Source organism: Stomoxys calcitrans, chromosome 3 (genome assembly GCF_963082655.1).
Source record: "Stomoxys calcitrans chromosome 3, idStoCalc2.1, whole genome shotgun sequence".
Taxonomy (NCBI): Eukaryota; Metazoa; Arthropoda; class Insecta; order Diptera; family Muscidae; genus Stomoxys; species Stomoxys calcitrans.
In genome coordinates this window covers 25,860,449-25,879,557 of record NC_081554.1, presented here as the reverse complement: position 1 = coordinate 25,879,557, position 19,109 = coordinate 25,860,449, and the positions used below count along the sequence as shown (strand labels likewise).

Here is a 19,109-nt window from a genome sequence, read left to right as displayed (position 1 = left end):
ATATTGATATCAGATTCGTACTTTGGAGGCCACCGTAGCGCAGAGGTTAGCATGTCCGCCTATGACGCTGAACACCTGGGTTCGAATCCTGGCGAGACCAGAAATAATTTTCAGCTGTGGTTTTCCCCTCCTAATGCTGGTAACATTTGTGAGGAACTATGCCATACAAAACTTCTCTCCAAAGAGGTGTCGCACTGCGGCATGCCGTTTTTACTCCGCTATGAAAAGGAGGCCCCTTATCATTGAGCTTAAAAACTTGAATAGGACTGCACTCATTGATATGTGAGAAGTTTGCCCCTGTTCCTTAGTGGTATGTTCATGGGCAAAATTTGCATTGATTCAAGCTTTACTCCCAAAGACCTTTTATTTGAGCCCAATATTGCTATGGTAGTAAATTTGGCCCCTTTGGGGGATGTTTTTGGGAAGAGACGGCCCCCCAAACACTTGGTCCCATATTTGAATATCAGATTCGAATTCTACACTCAAATACCTTTTATTTAAGTCCCATATTTTCATGGTCAGTAAATAAGTCTTGTTTGCGAGGTGTTTTGGGGAAGGGGTGAACCCCCAGAAACGTGGTCCCCCATTTAGATATGAGATTCGTATTCTATTCGCAAATATCTTTCATTTGAGTCCCATATTGCCATTGTCGGTAGATATGTTAGGTTTAGGGGTGTTTTGGGGGTTGGGGTGGCCCCCCTAGCACTTGATCCGACAATTGGATATCAGATATGTTTTCTTATCGTAAATACCTTTCATTTGAGTCCCACATTGTCGTGATTGGTCTAAATATATGTTTGGTAGGTTTTAGGGTGGGGCAGCCCCCTAGGTACCCTATCCGCAATTTGGATACCAAATTTTTTTTGTTGGGGTACTATATGAGAGCACACAATTTCGCTTAAATTGCACCATCCGTCTCCGAGATCTGGCGTTTCTGAAAACTAAGGTAAGGGGGAGGGTCCGCCTTTCCTTCAGATTTCAAAACTGTAGTACCCTATTTCCACCACGGGATTATTATGCACCAACTGTGAAAATTTCAAGAAAATCGGTTCAGCCATTTCCTAGTCTATAAGGAACACACAAACAAACCTTCAAACAAACACAACTTGATTTTTATATTTAATACACTGAATTAGAAGATCCTAAACTTTTTTTTGGTACTGATCCAGTTGAATCTGCAATCCTTTCCAATACTGATCTATGCCAAATTTCAGCTCAATATCTCAATGTTTGAAAGTTGTAGCGCGATTAAAACAGACGGACAATCAAACGGATAGACGCACAGTGGGAGAAAATATCGTGGGAATAGGGGAGAAATATAGAATAGTTAGAGCTGATGTGTTGGAGAGATCGAGGGCAAAATCTCAAGGCCCTAGTTTGTCCGGGCACCATTTGGCAGGCCCCTAAAGTTGATCACCTGGGTATTTTTGAAATTTTTTTGGGCAGCCAAAACTTCGTTTGTGTTCCGATTTCCAATTTTTTGGAGATATTCTAAGGAAAAAACGAATATTGAAGTGTTGCTCCATCTTATATTGGAGGGTATAAAATGGAAGCAGTTTGAAGACTGTATTGTTCTAGATAGTCAGTCAAAGTATTAAGTTGCCCAAAAAGTAATTGCGGATTTTTCATATAGTCGGCGTTGACAAATTTTTTCACAGCTTGTGACTCTGTAATTGCATTCTTTCTTCTGTCAGTTATCAGCTGTTACTTTAAACTTGCTTTAGAAAAAAAGTGTAAAAAAAGGATATTTGTTTAAAGTTCATTCTAAGTTTTATTAAAAATGCATTTACTTTCTTTTAAAAAATCCGCAATTACTTTTTGGGCAAACCAATAGTATTTTTCTATCCAAAGTTAACACCGCTTACACAGTACCATAATAAATAAAACACCCCACTGTGCTATATTAAACTTGAGTATTAAATATGGAATGTTAAGGCCTAGTTTTAAACTGTTACAGTTTTTAGCTAGACACCACAAAACAGCCATAATCTGATATGAGTGGTGTGGGCTTCAATTGGCGTTGAAGTGTTACACTTTTCTATAGTAAGCAGCAAATCAAATTTGGTTTTGTGGTGGCATAAATTCACTCATTATGGCATCGTTAAACATTTATGCAGAAGAATGTGGTTGTAACACAGTTATACAAATCTGTATGATGTTCAGCGGCTTTTACAGAGTGTTTTACTTTTTCAAATAAAGAAGAAACATGCGTAGTAGAAACCATAAAATTAAAAAAAAAATCCGATATGTTATGAATAACAAGTTTAAAGGCATTAAGTTCGGCCGGGCCCATAGCAGCTATATTTAAATAAAGCCCGATCTCTACCATATTCAGGAATGTAAGGATCTAACGAAGAATCTTTCTCTCAAATACTCTAAGCACTGCCCCACCTTCTTTTACAAATACCCATACATAGGCGAGTAGGATGTGTTCTCTTGTGATTAGTGTGACATATCTATTCACATCTGCATCTCGTGAATCTCCAGCAGGATATTAAAGAGATCAAACGATAGGCTGTCTCCTTGTCTAAAACCTCGTTTGGTATTAAATGGTTCGGAGAGATTCTTTCCTATTCTTACTGAGAAACGCGTATCAGCAAGTCTCATCCTGCAGAGTCTTATTTATTTTGCAGGGATACCAAACTCAGACATGGCTTGAAATACCTTTGAACGTAAAGGAATATCGAAGGCGGCTTTGTAGTCAACAAAGAGATGGTAGGTGTTGATTTGTCCTTCTCGGGTCTTTTCCAGGATTTGGCGCAGTGTGAATATCTGGTCTAGGATGGATTTGCCAGGTCCAAAGCAGCATTGATAGGGCCCAATTATCTCATTGACTTTAGATTTTCATCTTTCACACAGTACGCTCGAGAGTATCTTGAATGCGATGGGGAGGAGATTTATTCCTCTGTAGTTGGCACAATCCGTGTTGTCTCCTTTCCTGTATACGGGACATAGTATGCTGAGGTTCCAATCATCGGGTATGCGTTCTTCTAGCCAGATTGCGCAAATAAGCTGATGCATACGCCTTATCAGAGTGTCGCTTCCGATCTCAAATAGTTCAGCGGGTAACCCGCCGGCTCCTGCTGCCTTGTTGTTCTTTAGTCGGGTCACTGCTACTTGGACCTCATTCTGACTAGGAGGTGAACATTCTATACCATCATCATGGATTGATTCTGCGGTATCCTCTTCGTCGCCAACTTCGGACACTAGCAGTTGGGTAAAATGTTCTTTCCATATTCTCAGCATGTTATCTGTGTCGAAATCCATCAAAATATCCTTGGTCTGCTCGTCTTTGTCTTTCGTCGGGGCATGGCCACAAATAAGGCTGATGTTGAAAAATTTGGCTTTTATGCGGATTGTGGCTAGCGCTAGCCTCTCATCCACCGGAGTAAAGCTGGAGACAAGATGTTACAGTCTCCGACTAACCACAAATCCACAGCCAAATTCATGCCTCGTGTTATGGCAGCTATGGTATAGTTCGTCACCGTTTGGTGTTGTAGTGATGCAATTCCCAGTCCATCGCACTTCCTGTAAGGCGGTAATATCTGCCTGTACTTCTCTAATACATCCGCCAGTGCGTATACTGTACCTTCTCGATAAAGAGTGCGGACATTCCAGGCGCAGATCCGCAAATCATGGTCATTTCTTCGTTTGCGTGGGTCGTCAACATTGGGGGGTTCTGTTTTTACTATTCCTTTGTTTCTCATAGTTTGTTTTGTTTCTCATAGTCGGGGGCGAGTTACTAGCCCAGCGCCCAAACATATATGGGTTGCCCAAAAAGTATATGGGTTGCAGCTATATCCAAATCTGAACCGATCTAGGCCAAATTAAACAAGGATGTCAAGGAACCTAATATAACTTACTTTCACAAATTTCTGCGAAATGGAAAAAAATACGCCTTTTATGGGCCCAAGATCTTAAATCGAGATATCGGTTTATATGGCAGCCATATGTAAATCTGGACAGGGATGTCGAATTTACGGAATTTCAGCGAAATTGGACAATAAGTGCGTATTTTATTATTTCAAGACCATAAATCGAGATATCGGACTATATGGCAGCTATATCCAAACCTGGACCGATTTAGGTCGAATACAACAAGGATGTCATAGGGCCCACTTACAATCCCAACCGACTACATTCATAGCAAGTAAAAAGGCGTTAAGTTCGGCCGGGCCGAACTTTGGAAACCCACCACCTCGGGTATATATGTAAACCACCTTTCGTCAAAATCCGGTGCAAAACTCATACCTTATGTCCCATAGCAGAAATATGTGGAGGTGCTTAACATAACTCTTTGTCCACAATTTCGGCAACATCGGACAATAAATGCGCTTTTAATGGCCTCAAAACCTAAAACCGAGAGATCGGTCTAAATGGCAGCTATATCCAAATCTGGACCGATCTGAGCCAAATTGACGAAGGATGTCGAAGGACCTAACACAACTCACTGTCCCAAATTTCAACAAAACCGGATAATAAATGTGGCTTTTATGGGCCTAAGACCCTAAATTTGAGGATCGGTCTATATGGCAGCTATATCCAAATCTGCACCGATCTGAGCCAAATTGACGAAGGACGTTGAAGGGCCTAAGACAACTCACTGTCCAAAATTTCAGCAAAATTGGATAATAAATGTGGCTTTTATGGGCCTAAAACCCTAAATTGGAGGATCGGTCTATATGGCAGCTATATCCAAATCTGGACCGATCTGAACCAAATTGACGAAGAATGTCAAGGAGCCTAAGACAACTTACTGTCCCAAATTTCAGCAAAATCGGATAATAAATGTGGCTCTTATGGGCTTAAGACCTTAAATCGGAGGATCGGTCTATATAGCAGCTATATCCAAATCTGCACCAATCTGAGCCAAATTGACGAAGGACGTTGAAGGGCCTAAGACAACTCACTGTCCCAAATTTCAGCATAATCGGATAATAAATTTGGCTTTTATGGGCTTAACACCCTAAATTGGAGGATCGGTCAATATGGCAGCTATATCCAAATCTGAACCAATCTAAGCCAAATTGACGAAGGATGTCGAAGGGCCTAACACAACTCACTCTCCCAAATTTCAGCAAAATCGGATAATAAATGTAGCTTTTATGGGCCTAAGACCCTAAATCGACGGATCTGTCTATATGGGGGCTATATCAAGATATAATCCGATATAGCCCATCTTCGAACTTAACTTGCTTATGGACAAAAAAAGAATCTGTGCAAAGTTTCAGCTCAATATCTTTATGTTTGAAGACTGTAGCGTGATTTTAATAGACAGACGGACAGACGGACGGACATGTCTAGTTCGTCCTAGATTTTTACGCTGATTAAGAATATATATACCTTATAGGGTCAGAAATGGATATTTCGATGTGTTGCAAACGGAATGACAAAATGAATATACCCCCATCCTTCGGTGGTGGGTATAAAAAGTATTGGTGCAAAATTTCAAGCGCCTAGCTTTACTGCTTCGAAAGTTATAGTGCTTTCAACAGACGGACTGGCGGATGGACGGACGGACATGGTTAGATCGAATAAAATAAAATGTCATGACAATCACGAATTTATACACTTTATGGGGACTTAGATGAATATTTCGAGGTATTACAAACAGAATGAAATTAGTATGCCCTGACCTTATTTTGGAGGGTATAAAAATTATATATATAGTCTATTGCTCTTTCCGGACCAATCTACACAATCTGTTCAATTCAATTCAAAGAAATCGGTTTAAGCGTTTTTTAGTCTATACGGAAGAAACATTACAAACCTACAAACAATCGCACAATCAAACAAACAACACCAAAAATTCATGTATGTATACATAGATATTTTCGGCGTGTTCGTGTCTTAAGTCTTTTGTTTGCAAGTAATTTAAAATTTTTCCTTTTTATCCTGTGGAAGAGGAAATATTGTACAATTTAACTATGCTATCATGCTATAGCAACTGAAAGCACTGTGTAAAGTTAAAATTCATGTTATTAAGCTTTCGAATAACAAAATAGTGTTCATTAACCTATTTAACCATTATAAGTCAAAGAGAATTCGCCCAACTATTGAAAATGTAGGCTGTAAAGTCTTATAAAATGGTACTTTTTACCGGTGTCTGAAGGAGAGTAGATGGCTGTATATTTTAAAAATATATATTACAACACACTTCTGTATATCGTAACCCAATGGACGGAATTTGAAAAAAAAAAATAACGCTGAATATTAGCTATCGTTTATGTGGCGCCACTTGCTTTGCTTGAGATTCGTTCGCTGTTGGGCATTGTTAACGACACTAATCGATTGTAACTAACTAAATAGCGAACATTCCAGAAACAATTGATTCCAGCAGTCCCTGGATACACATTTTAACTGCATTTTCTTTAAAATAAGCTACAAACTGTTTGCTATTAGGTTGCATGGCGCTCTTTTACTAGCAAAACAATTCAAAAATCCAAAAACTTCCGGTACTTTTACTAAGTCTGCAATAGCTTCCCACTTTGGCCAAGCCACCAATCAAGCCATGCAACAAAACTTTTTAACGAATGTGCATATAAAAACAAAACTATAACATAAACAGTGGAAAACCAGATAATGACGTTTGTCGCAAACAAAACAAAAAACAATGACGCCAACACAGCAGAGGCTAGAGTGAGTGTGCCTTTTGCCAAAAAATATTGCAATAACAAAATGTTGCGAAAGCCTAACGAGTTTCGAATGATGTCAATGTTTTACCACCTTCAGCACATGATGCACATGGATAACAGTGACGTAGTAAATAAATATTTGAGTGTAAGTAGGCGGGATATGAAAGAGTGTCATTTTAGGGCGCTCATTTCTATGGAGACTTCTCTGTATTGTTGAATATGGGCAATGTCCTACAAGGGAGCTAAAAAGCATATATCCCATGTTAAGTTGTAGTGGTATTATTTTGTGTAGTATTGCCTGGAGGCCGCCATTGCGCAGTAGTGAGCATGTCCGCCTATGACGCCGAGCGCCTGATTTCAAATCCCGGCATGAACATCACGCAGTTGTAAGATATCCTGCCATATTAAAACTTCTCTACCAATTGGTATCACTATGCGGCACGTTGTTCGGACTCGCCATTCTCTCATATCAATTACAGGGGGCATCGTAGCGCACAGGTTAGCATGACCGCCTTTGACGCTGAACGCCAGGGTTCGAATCTTGGGGAGACCATCTGAAAAATTTTTTAGCGGTGGTTTTCCCCTCCTTATGCAGGCAACATTTGTAAGGTACTATGCCATGTAAAACTTGTCTCCTAAAAGGTGTCGCATTGTGGCACGCCGTTCGGACTCGGCATAAAAAATGAGGCCCCTTATCATTGAGCTTAAACTTTAATCGGACTGCAATGATGGATATGCAAATGCAAATTTTGCCCCAAGGAATAGGAACTTCTCACATATCAATGAGTGCAGTCCGATTCAAGTTTGAGCTCAGTGATAAGGGGCCTCCTTTTTATAGCCGAGTCCGAAAGGCGTGCCGCAGTGCGACACCTCTTTGGAGAGAAGTTTTAAATGGCATTGTACCTCACAAATGTTGCCTCCATAAGGAGGGGAAAACCACCGCTAAAAATTCTTTGTAATGGTCTCGCCAGGATACGAAGCCAGACGTTAAGCGTCATAGACAGACAGGCTAACCTCTGCGCTACGATGTCCCCTGTGATTGATATGAAAGAATGGAATGTTAATGGGAAATTTAGTTCAGATATTGCCTTCAAGTGATTTTTATTACCACCGCCCCTGTTACCAAATCTTAACCATCCTCCTCAAAAATTGCTTTAAATCCTTCTCTGTTCAAGGTTACAGAAATGGGTTTACTAATATGGAAAATGTTTGCCATTCGAGAAGAAATGACACGCAAATAATGCATTTGTGTGTTATTTCCACTGAACGAGTTTTTATTAGGGGGGAAAAATTATGCAACAAACCAAATATCAGTGAATTGTCGGCAATTATAAAAATATTAACAGGAAAAGCTTTGATGATATAACGTGTTTAGAAAATTGAGATATTATAGCTGGCAAGAAATTCGATATATTGTGATCAGGCTTTTCTATGGATAAAGACCTTGTTTACATTTAAGAACAATGAACTTTTCATGAATCCTTTAAGGTTTAAAGGCGATTTCACTCGGAGACCATTTTGAGCCATTACAATTCCCAAGTCCGAAAAGAAGTGATGTTGGACAAGTAAAATGTTGCGAGTTCCTTTCAATACAAGATACATGAGAGAAAAAAGAAATAAAACAGGGAGCAAGCACACCTATTCATCACCCTCACTTGTATATCTAAGCCCGCTGAACAGTTTGCATCCCCTGTTAGAACTATCCCTTCTTAGCTAAGTATTTGAGTATACCTAACGCAAAATTACCCAAATCTGTGAAAAACCGCCTAGCCATGATAAACCGCCTGTGTCCCTGTGGACTCGCACATGATCAAAGTTTTTTTTATTGTCTTCCTGTTATCCTTATCAAGACAGTTTTTTCCCAAGCATGCGGCTTTTCCATTGGCATGGCATTCTCATGTTCATCATCATATGGCCACACAGTGTCCGTTTGTACTTTGTGACCACTTATCAAAAGCTAGCAACTCATTCGTCCTCCTTAGTTCGATTGCAGGCCTACAAGTGCAGGAAATCCAGCATTCATGTACAAATTCTCACCTTGTCACCGATTCCCCAATGGATATCCCCTTTACTGTGTTCAATAGTTCGACAAGACAGACGCAAAGTCGTGTGGGAGAAAATGTAGTACAACCAAGTAAAATCGTGCTAAGTTCGGCTGGGCCGAATCTTTTATACCCTCCACCATGGATGGCAATTTTCAAATTCTTTAAATGATTTTTTCAAATAGAAAAATTGTGGATACCCACCACCTCGGGTATACGTCACAATCCGATGAAAATTGGGTAACTTATGCACCCAAATTCGGCACGGACATTGAGTGGTCTTGTAAATATAAGTCACTGTTGAATTTTGTGTTTCAAATTTCAACAAAATTGGGTTATAAATAAAGCTTTTATGAGCTTCAGACCCTTAACCAGCATATCGGTCTATATGGCAGCTATATCTAAATACAGTCCTATTTTTACCATATTTGGGTCGGATGGCGGGTGGCCTAAAACTATTCACTTTTTTAAATTTCAGCGAAATCGGTTAAAAAGTAAAGCTTTTATGGGCTTCAGACCCATTATCGGCAGATCTGTTTATATGACAGCTATATCTAAATATAGTCCGACCTCAACCATACTTAGATCAGATGTTGGGAGGTTTAAAATAAACCACTGTTTAAGATTTCAGCGAAATTGGGCAATAAATAAAGCTTTTAATGGCTTCAGACCCTTTATCGGGAGAACGGTCTATATGGCAGCTATATCTAAATATAGTCCGATCTAAACTATATTTGAGTCAGATATAGGTCGGCCTAAAACTACCCAATGTTTTAAATTTCAGCGAAATCGGATAAAAAATAAAGCTTTTATGGGCTTCAGACCCATTATCGGCAGATCGGTATATATGGCAGCTATACCTAATTATAGTCCGATCTGAACTATATTTGAGTCAGATGTAGGTCGGCCTACAGCTACTCACTGTTTCAAATTTCAGCGAAATCGATTGAAAAATATAGCTTTTATGGGCTTCAGACCCTTTATCGGCAGATCGGTCTATATGGCAGCTATATCTAAATATAGTCTGATCAGAACCATACTAAGGTCAGCTGTTGGGAGGTTTAAAATAAACCACTGTTTAAGATTTCAACGAAATTGGGCAATAAATAAAACTTTTATGGACTTCAGACCCATTATCGGCAGATCGGTCTAAATGGCAGCTATATCTAAATATAGTCCGATCTGACCCATATTTGGGTCAGATGTCGGGAGGTCTAAAGCTACTCACTGCTTGAAATTTCAGCAAAATCGGATGAAAAATGAAGTTTTTATGGACATTAGACCCTTTATCGGAAAATTGATCTATATAGCAGCTATATCCAAATATGGACCGATTTGGCCGTCAATAATATAACCAGCGCGCATCTAAAAAATTTATCTGTACCAAATTTAAGCGCAATATGACAATTTTTGAAGCCTGTAGAGTGATTACAACAGACGGACGGACAGACGGACAAACGAAGAGACACAAGGACAGACGGACAGACACACGGACATCGTTAAACCGTCTTAGAATTTAAGACGATCCGAAATATACATACTTTGCAGGGTCGAAAATTTATATTTCGATGTGTTGCAAACGGAATGACTAAATGAATATAAACCCTATCCCACGGTGGTGGGTATAAAAACGCCAGTCATAGAAAAACACCAGTCATAGAAAAACACCACCTCCAATATTTCGGGCAAATCGAGTAATAATTGCGCCCTCTAGAGGCTCAAAGAGTCAAACCTGGAGATCGGTTTATATGTCAGCTATATCAGGTTATATACCGATTTAGACCATATTTCAAAACAGTTTTTGGAAGTCATACCAAAGTACCTCATGCAGAATTTCAACCATATTGGATAAGAACAGCGCCCTCTAGAAGACCAAGAAGTCGAATCGGGAGATCGGTTTATATGGCGCCAATATCAGGATATGGGCTGATTTAGACCATACTTGACAAACTTGTTGGAAGCCAAAACGAAATACTTCATGCAAAATTTCGACCAAATCGGATAATAATTACGCCCTCTGGTGGCACAAGAAGTCAAGATCTAAGATCGGTTTATATATCAGGTTATATACCGACTCAGACTATATTTAGAACAGTTTTTGGAAGTCATAACAAAACAGATCATGCAAAATTTCAGCCATTTTGGATGAAAATTGCGCCCTCTAGCGACTTAAGAAGTCAAGAGCTTGTATCCTTTGTTTGCCTGAAAAGAGATAACGGGGAAATAACTCGACAAATGCTATCCGTGGTGGAGGGTATATAGGAATTGACCCAGCCGAACTTAGCATGATTTCACTTGTTAAAGCTTAAGTGTTTATCGGTTTATTTCAGTAGTCGAGAAAGCTCGGGGCTTGTTTCAAAGTAATCTCTTCAAGTTTTCCAGGTAATGGGCTAGTAGCCCGACGCCCCAACCCATCTTTTTATCGTTCTTCAGGTGAACTCGTGGCACATTTTAGCTCGCTATCTTTAATAATAGCAGCTACCCAGGTGACACATCGGGGAGGTTTATGTTCACATTTGAGATGAAGGAAAAACAAGATAAGTTAGGATTTTGCCAAGTTAAAATCCAGTCAGAACCGTTGCTTGGTTTACATCATCCCTAAGGCGCCACTTTCTGCTAAATAGTTTATTTTATATCTCCATTAAGAAATATCCGTGTGGAAAGATTGGGGAGGATTATCCACGCGGTTGGCCCTAAATTTACGTGGTTTTATGTCACCTCGACATCCATTAAAGCCACCATGGCGTATTTCTGTAGCTCTGCGGTGTCACTCAATTTTACCCCAACATTGTCCTGCTGTGGTTAATTTTTCCCTTCTTCGTTATAAAGACCAACCTGACCCATCTACCATGGTCCTTAAGGTTTGTTGGGTCATGTCGTGGTATACTTCTTCGGTAGACTTCTTGTACCTCTTTATGGATGGCTGCCACCACCGTCCTATCATTGAGGTATGCGTGATGTCCTCCGGTGTCTGTCCCTCCCTCAACTTCAGGTCGTTTAGTCTTTCATATATTTTGAGTAAATAAGATGCCCAACTGATGGACCTATTGTATTTTGTCATGTTTCATTTTACCCTCCTTGGGAATGAAGCCAAAACTGACCTCTCTCCTTGCCCTCGGTATGTAAGTCCATTCTATGATCGCCCTTCTAGCCATGACAGGTTATCTCCCGTTCACTCTTGTAGTAGTGACGGATGGATGATTCTGTCGGTTCAAGCTGTGCTATCTTTTCCTCGTTGAGAATAACACCGATGAGATCTTTTGTAGAGGTCACTGTGGCCTCTGCTCTTGCAGAATGGAGAGACACAAAGGTCATTTTCATTCCAAAAGCAGGAAAACCTTACCACCTGAAAGCGAATGAATTTCATCCTATAAGTCTATCATGCTTTGGAGGCCACCGTGACGCAAAGGTTAGCATATCGGCCTATGACGCCGAACGCCTGGGTCCAAATCCCGGAGTTAGGAGAGCTGCTATGGATACCGGAGAGCTGCTATGGATACTGTGATAAACTCCACTGCCTCATGATTGCCGATGGCGACAGTCCCGTCCTCTCTTTTCGGCAGCGTTTTAGGTGTACCGGGTATCTTAAAAAGCATGTTGCTCATACTCGATACCTCAACTTCTAACTATTCAGAGGATGTCACCAAAAAATTCTCTACGTTCTCTGCGTCTTCTTGTTGCATTGGCTGCAGATCCAGATATCTCTCTCTTCAGAGAGTTAGGAGTGCTGGGATCCTTACAAAGTACTTTGTCCTCTCTTTCAGCACAACCTAATACCTCTCCACAGAATTTTATTTAGGAACCCCTTTTCGCTCAGCTTGTCCTTGCCCTCAACCTGCTTAGAGTTGCTTCACGTCATTTTACCAACGCAGATTATTTGGCTCAACGAAAATCATACTATGAGGAAAATTTTAGTCCTTTAGCAGCTCATTTAGATTGCTAACAGATTTCTGTATTTTTGAGTGAAATCTGTTAAATATTGGGTTGCCCAAAAAGTAGTTGCGGATTTTTCATATAGTCGGCGTTGACAAATTTTTTCACAGCTTGTGACTCTGTAATTGCATTCTTTCTTCTGTCAGTTATCAGCTGTTACTTTTAGCTTGCTTTAGAAAAAAAGTGTAAAAGAAGTATATTTGATTAAAGTTCATTCTAAGTTTTATTAAAAATGCATTTACTTTCTTTTAAAAAATCCGCAATTACTTTTTGGGCAACCCAATAGCTACTCACCTCCACTTACCAGCAGCTATTCGCAGAAACGATTTTTTCGTCTTTCTCTAAAGACAACTCCTTAACATTTTCCTTCTTTTCTGGTTTTCCTTTCAGATGCCCAGGAGAAGAATCAAACCCAGGTCTATGTGACAGATTCATGCCTGCAAAAACCTTTTCGCTGTCCACATCCCAAGATACAATTCTATTTGTATACCAGACGCACTCAAGAGGAACCCGAATTTATAGATGTGCTCGATGACAATGCCCTCTACTATACGCACTTCAATCCCAGACATCAAACAAAGATAGTCATACATGGATTTGGTGGTGGTCGTAATCTAAGCCCTAGTCCTGATATCAGGCAGGCCTATTTCACCATAGGCGATTACAACATTATCATAGTGGACTATGGCACAGCAGTGAAAGAGCCATGTTTAAGTCAAATGGATTGGTCGCCTCGCTTTGGGGGTCTTTGCATTTCACAATTGGTGAAATATTTGGCCCGACATCCGAGGGGAGTGCAGCCGGATGATATACATTTTATTGGCTATAGTGTCGGGGCCCACATTGCTGGTCTGGTGGCCAACTATTTAAAGCCGGAGGAGGGAAAGATTGGAAGAATTACAGCCTTGGATCCCACAATTTTCTTTTATGCCGGCACCAATAATTCCAGAGATTTGGATTCCAGTGATGCCCACTTTGTGGATGTGCTACATACGGGTGCTGGCATTTTGGGTCAATGGCATAATAGTGGGCATGCTGATTTCTATGTCAATGGAGGCACACGACAGCCGGCTTGTATAGGATCGGCGACCATATTCCGTGAGTTGAACAACTGATGTCTATGGTAATTAGGATTAATTTGCAAATTTTTCTATTCCAGAAACCTTGGCTTGCGATCATACCAAGGTTACTCCCTATTTTATAGAGTCCATTACCACGAAAAAGGGTTTCTATGCAGGTCCTTGTCCCAATCTCTTTACCTATCTGATAGGTTGGTGTGAGCCCAAGGATTCGGAATATGTGCTTATGGGTGAACATGTCTCGCATAAGTATGAGCTCAAAGGAATATGCCATAGTTTGTTAAACTCTTATTTCATTTCTTTGCAGAGCCCGAGGTACCTATTATGTGACAACCAATGCCAAGCCACCCTTTGCCCGTGGCTTTCCTGGCAAGGGAAGATCGGCAGCAACTGGAGAATATTTGGGTGTACGAAGACGACGCCATGCGCCCAAGTTTTGAGTTATGATGATGTCACCAGGAGTTCTCTAAGTTTAGTTAACATTTTGTGATTTTATTTATAGTAAAACTCTTCCTTTTATCCACATCCCACCACCTCCCCCAAACTTGTCTTGTCATTGTTCGTTCATGCATTGATTTGTGTTGAAGTTTCCTTGCAAACAAAATTGCTTTGTAAATGTATTTATTTCTTTCCCTCTTATATATATGTTTAAGTTCTCCATAAGTATGTATGTATGTATGTATGTTTTTAAGGCAACGAATTTGTATCCACTTTTAATAGAAAAATTTCCTATATGAACATTTTGATGTACTTTCAATCAATGAACCCAATAAACATTTTGAGATGTTTGAAAATTTTACAGAAAATATAGAGAACACACTCAAGATTAGCGAGAAACAATAGTGAATTATTGGGTTGCCCAAAAAGTAATTGCGGATTTTTCATATAGTCGGCGTTGACAAATTTTTTCACAGCTTGTGACTCTGTAATTGCATTCTTTCTTCTGTCAGTTATCAGCTGTTACTTTTAGCTTGCTTTAGAAAAAAAGTGTTAAAAAAAGTATATTTGATTAAAGTTCAAAAAAGTATATTTGATTAAAAACCCCGCAATTACTTTTTGGGCAACCCTAAATGCCTTTATCTGAATCCCATATGATCTTTACTGGTCTTTGAATTGGCTCGCAGGGTTTAGGGTCATTCACGTTTGGGTGTTAGATATACTCCATTATTAAAAGTCTATATTTCAGCTCGATATTGTCATGATATCCGATTTAGGGGTTTTTTTTTTTGGGAGTTGAGGTGGTCGCTTAGACTCTTGGCCCAGCAAAAAATATCAGCATTGTGCTCTTATCTTAAATACCATTTAAACCCCATATTGCCATTGGTTTAAAGGGTGTTTATGGGATGAGGCGTCCTCAAACGTTTGGACCAAAATTTTCTATTCTTTGGGGGGTGTTTTGGGAAAGGGACGGTACCCCAAATACATGTTCCCACTTTTGGATATCAGATTCGTATTGTACTTCCAAATACTTTTATTTGAGCCCCATATTGCAATGGTCAGTAAATAATTGTTTTATGTGGTTGATAAAAATGCCCGATTTAGGGGTGTTTTGGGGAGTGGGATGGTCCCCCAAACACTTAGAACTGAAAATATATCAGCATCGCGCTCTACTCTCAAATATCATTTATTTGAACCCCATATTGCCATTGGTCTCAAAATTGGATATCAAATCTCAAATACCTTTCATTTCGTTATCGGGTATGGGACCTAAAAACTATCAAAATCAAAATCCACTTCCTTTAAGACCCAAAATTGTCATGGTGAGCAAATACGTCCTATTTGGGCGTTGTTATGGGGGTGGGACGTCCCCTAGGCAGTTGGTCCCGAATGTTGATATCAGATTCGTGGTCTACTCCCAAATATCTTTCATATGAGCCCAATATTTCCATAGACGACAAACATGACCTGTTTTTGGAGGATGGAGCGGCCCCTCAGTGACTTGGCCCTGAAAATATATATTAGGTTCGTGTTCTACTCTAAAATACTTCTTATTTCAGCCCCATATTGGAATGGTCAGCAAATACGTCCTATATACAATAGTTGGTGTTATGTTTTTTCCGAATATTGATTGTATCAGATTCGTGCTTTACTCCCAAAGACCTTTCATTTGAGCCCCATATTTCTATTGTAGTAAATTTGTCCTCTTTGTGGGTTGTTTTTGGCCCCCCATACACTTGGTCCCACATTTAGATATCAGATTCCTATTCTACACTTAAATACCTTTTATTTGAGACCCATATTGGCATGATCAGTAAATAAGTCCTGTTTGGGGGGTGCACCCTCAGAATTTTAGTCCACATTTGGATACTAAATTCGTATTATACTCGCAAATACCTCTCATTTGAGTTCCATATTCCCAAGGTTGGTATATATGTCCGATTTAGGGGTGTTTTGGGGGTTGGAGTGTTTCCCCAAACACTTTGTCCGACAATTGGATATCAGATACCTTTTCTACACTTAAATACCTTTCATTTGAGTCCCATATTGTCATGATTGGTCTATATATATATTTGGTGGGGCGGCCCCTCTAGGTACCGCATCCGAAATTTGGATGCCAAAATTTTATTTTCAGGTTACTTTAAGAGAGTACACAAAATTTCGCTTAAATTGCACAACCCATCACCGAGATCTGGCGTTTCTTAAAATTAGGGTAAGGGGGAGGGTCCCACCCCCCCCCCCCCCCCCCCCCTTCTGATATCAAAAAATGTAATGCCCTATTTTCACCACGCGATCATTTCTGTGAAAATTTCAAGAAAATCTGTTCAGCCGTTTTTGAGTCTATAAGGAACACACAAACAAACAAACACAAATTGATTTTTATACCCTCAATAATTTCGTTATTCTTTTCGTAACACCTTGAAATATGCGTCTGAGACCCCATGAAGTATATATATTCTTAATCGTCATGTCATTTTAAGTCGATCTAGCCATGTCCGTCCGTCTGTCGAAAGCACGCTAACTTTCGAAGGAGTAAAGCTAGCAGCTTGAAATTTTAAACAAATACTTCTCTTATTAGTGTAGGTTGGTTGGAATTGTAAATGGGCCAAATCGGTCCATGTTTTGGTTTAGTTGCCATATAAAGCGATCTTGGGCCTTGACTTTTTGAGCCTCTAGAGGGCGCAATTCTCGACCCATTTGACTGAAATTTTGCACGTGGTGTTTTGGTATGACTTCCAACAACTGTGCAGAGTATGGTTGAAATCGGTCCATAACCTGATATAGCTGTCATATAAACCTATCTGGGGTCTTGACTTCCTGAGCGTCCAGAGTGCGCAACTTCTATCCGATTTGGCTGAAATTTTGCATCAAGTGTTCTGTTACGACTTCCTATAACTGTGTTAAGAATAGTTTAAATCGGTTCATAACCTGATATAGCTGCCATATAAACCGATCTGGCGTCTTGACTTCTTGAGCCACTAGAGGACGCAATTATTATCCGATTTGGCTGAAATTTTGCATGAGATGTTTTGTTATGACATTCAACAACTGTGCTAAGAAAAGTTTAAATCGGTTCATAACCTGATATAGCTGCCATATAAACCGATCAGGGGTATTGAATTCTTTAGCCACTAGAGGGCGCAGTTATGATCCGATTTAGCTGAAATTTTGCACGAAGTGTTTCGTTATGACATTTAACAACTGTGCCAAATATAATTTAAATCGGTCCATAACCTGATATAGCTGCCATATAAACCGATATGTGAACTTGACTTCTTGAGCCTCTAAAAAGCGCAAGAATTATCCGATTTGACTGAAATTTTGTACAACGGCTTCTCTCATGACCTTTAACATATGTGGTTCACATATATATACGAGTTGGTGGGTATCCAAAGTTCGGCCCGTCCGAATTTAACGCCTTTTTACTTGTTTTTGTTGTAATAATCGGTAATTTCTTCAAGGGACACTACAGAAAGGGGAGAATGATTCGTCTGAACCTTAACAAGTTTGAGCCACTGCGAACCTTTACTTAATATCCCTCATTCCCTACTTCACTCTCTCTCTCGGGCATATCTAAAATTCATAAAACTTTCTTCTTTTTGAATAAATTTAACATTTTATTTAAATATTTGCATTACATTCGTTTCATGATTAATACTTTGGTTTCATTTTTAGTATATATATAGAATTGTGGGTTATTTGTTATATATTTTATTCTTGTATTATAGTGTCACAATTTTTTTTTGTCTATTATTTTGTCTGGGTATCAATTCATTTTCATTTATTACTTTACAATTTGTTGTTATGGACTTTGTTTTAGCATGGGGTTTTAGAGTTTATGATGATATTAATTCATATATTGTGTTATAGGTGAATTAATTATTTCGGCTTTTAATTCAGTATTTGCAGTTAATATGTATATTGGAGAGTATATTTAGTTATTTTTGGGTTGTAGGGTGTGTGTTGGTGAAATTTATATATTCTGAATATGTTTTTGGATGACAGTGATATTTTTTATTCCATTTAAATATATAATTTTTGGTATTATTTTTTTTTGTTACAATGCATGTATATAAATAACACAGAATAATAGTAATGAGTTAAATATTTTATGAATTTCATTTAAGATTTTTTTTTTTTGAAAATATTTATGATGCATTTTTTTTTATTTCAAATGGCATTTCAGTCAATTTTACTACATATATATATGTTATATTAGTTGAGTTAGTTCTTTGTTGTTTTTTTGTGTGTGTTTATTTTAGCTTCTTTTCTATTTGGTAAATTATATAAATAAATAACATTTAAAAGATTTAAAATAAATTTTCATAACATTTTATTATTTTTTTCTGAATTTTTTTTTTTTTTTTTGGCTTTTTTCCTTTCTGTGTAATTGATTTGAAACAATATTTAAAACACTTAGAATGAAATTATTTATTATTGTGGGCGGTTATTTATCAGAAAAGGGTATTCTACAATTCGTTTTTTGTATATTTATATATATTATCTCATCTTAATTGGCTAATAATAATTATAATTAAATATAAACACATTTTTTTAAAGAAGGTTGTGGTAGTAGTAGTTGTATACTACTACTAAAGAAGGTATATTTTTTGTTTTGCTGCATAAACACCAAAAAGGGAGTTTTAATATCTATATATATATATTTGTTTAATAATTACATTTTATTATATCTTAATTATTTTTCTCTATTTCAATTATTTGTCATTGCCACAGCAATATGTATTAGTTGCATTCAAAGGAATTTCAAGTTTCTTATTCTCAACAACTCAAGTAGCTCTTATACTGTATGAATTTTAAAATAATTACACTAAACATTCATTATTATTGTTAATGTATTTTCCAAACAGATTTCCATCAACACCATTTCTTTGCTGTGTTTTTCATGTTCTTTCTTTTTGGAATATATGTTATATGCTTCACTTAGAATTATGTTTTCTTCATCTTCTTTACATAACTAATAT

At 38.5% G+C, this 19,109-nt stretch overlaps 1 protein-coding gene across 1 annotated transcript in view; it reads left to right on the top strand.

Annotated features, from left to right (window-relative positions):
• LOC106090527 (pancreatic lipase-related protein 2) overlaps positions 1-14,388 on the top strand; it is a 37,105-nt gene extending 22,717 nt beyond the window's left edge. Inside the window, exons 2-4 of the mRNA XM_013256754.2 lie at positions 13,001-13,708; positions 13,770-13,938; positions 13,997-14,388. Of these exons, the coding sequence (XP_013112208.2) occupies positions 13,001-13,708; positions 13,770-13,938; positions 13,997-14,129 (1,010 nt within the window). The 3' untranslated portion in view covers positions 14,130-14,388. The remainder of the gene's footprint in view (positions 1-13,000; positions 13,709-13,769; positions 13,939-13,996) is intronic.
• Positions 14,389-19,109: the final 4,721 nt, after the last annotated feature.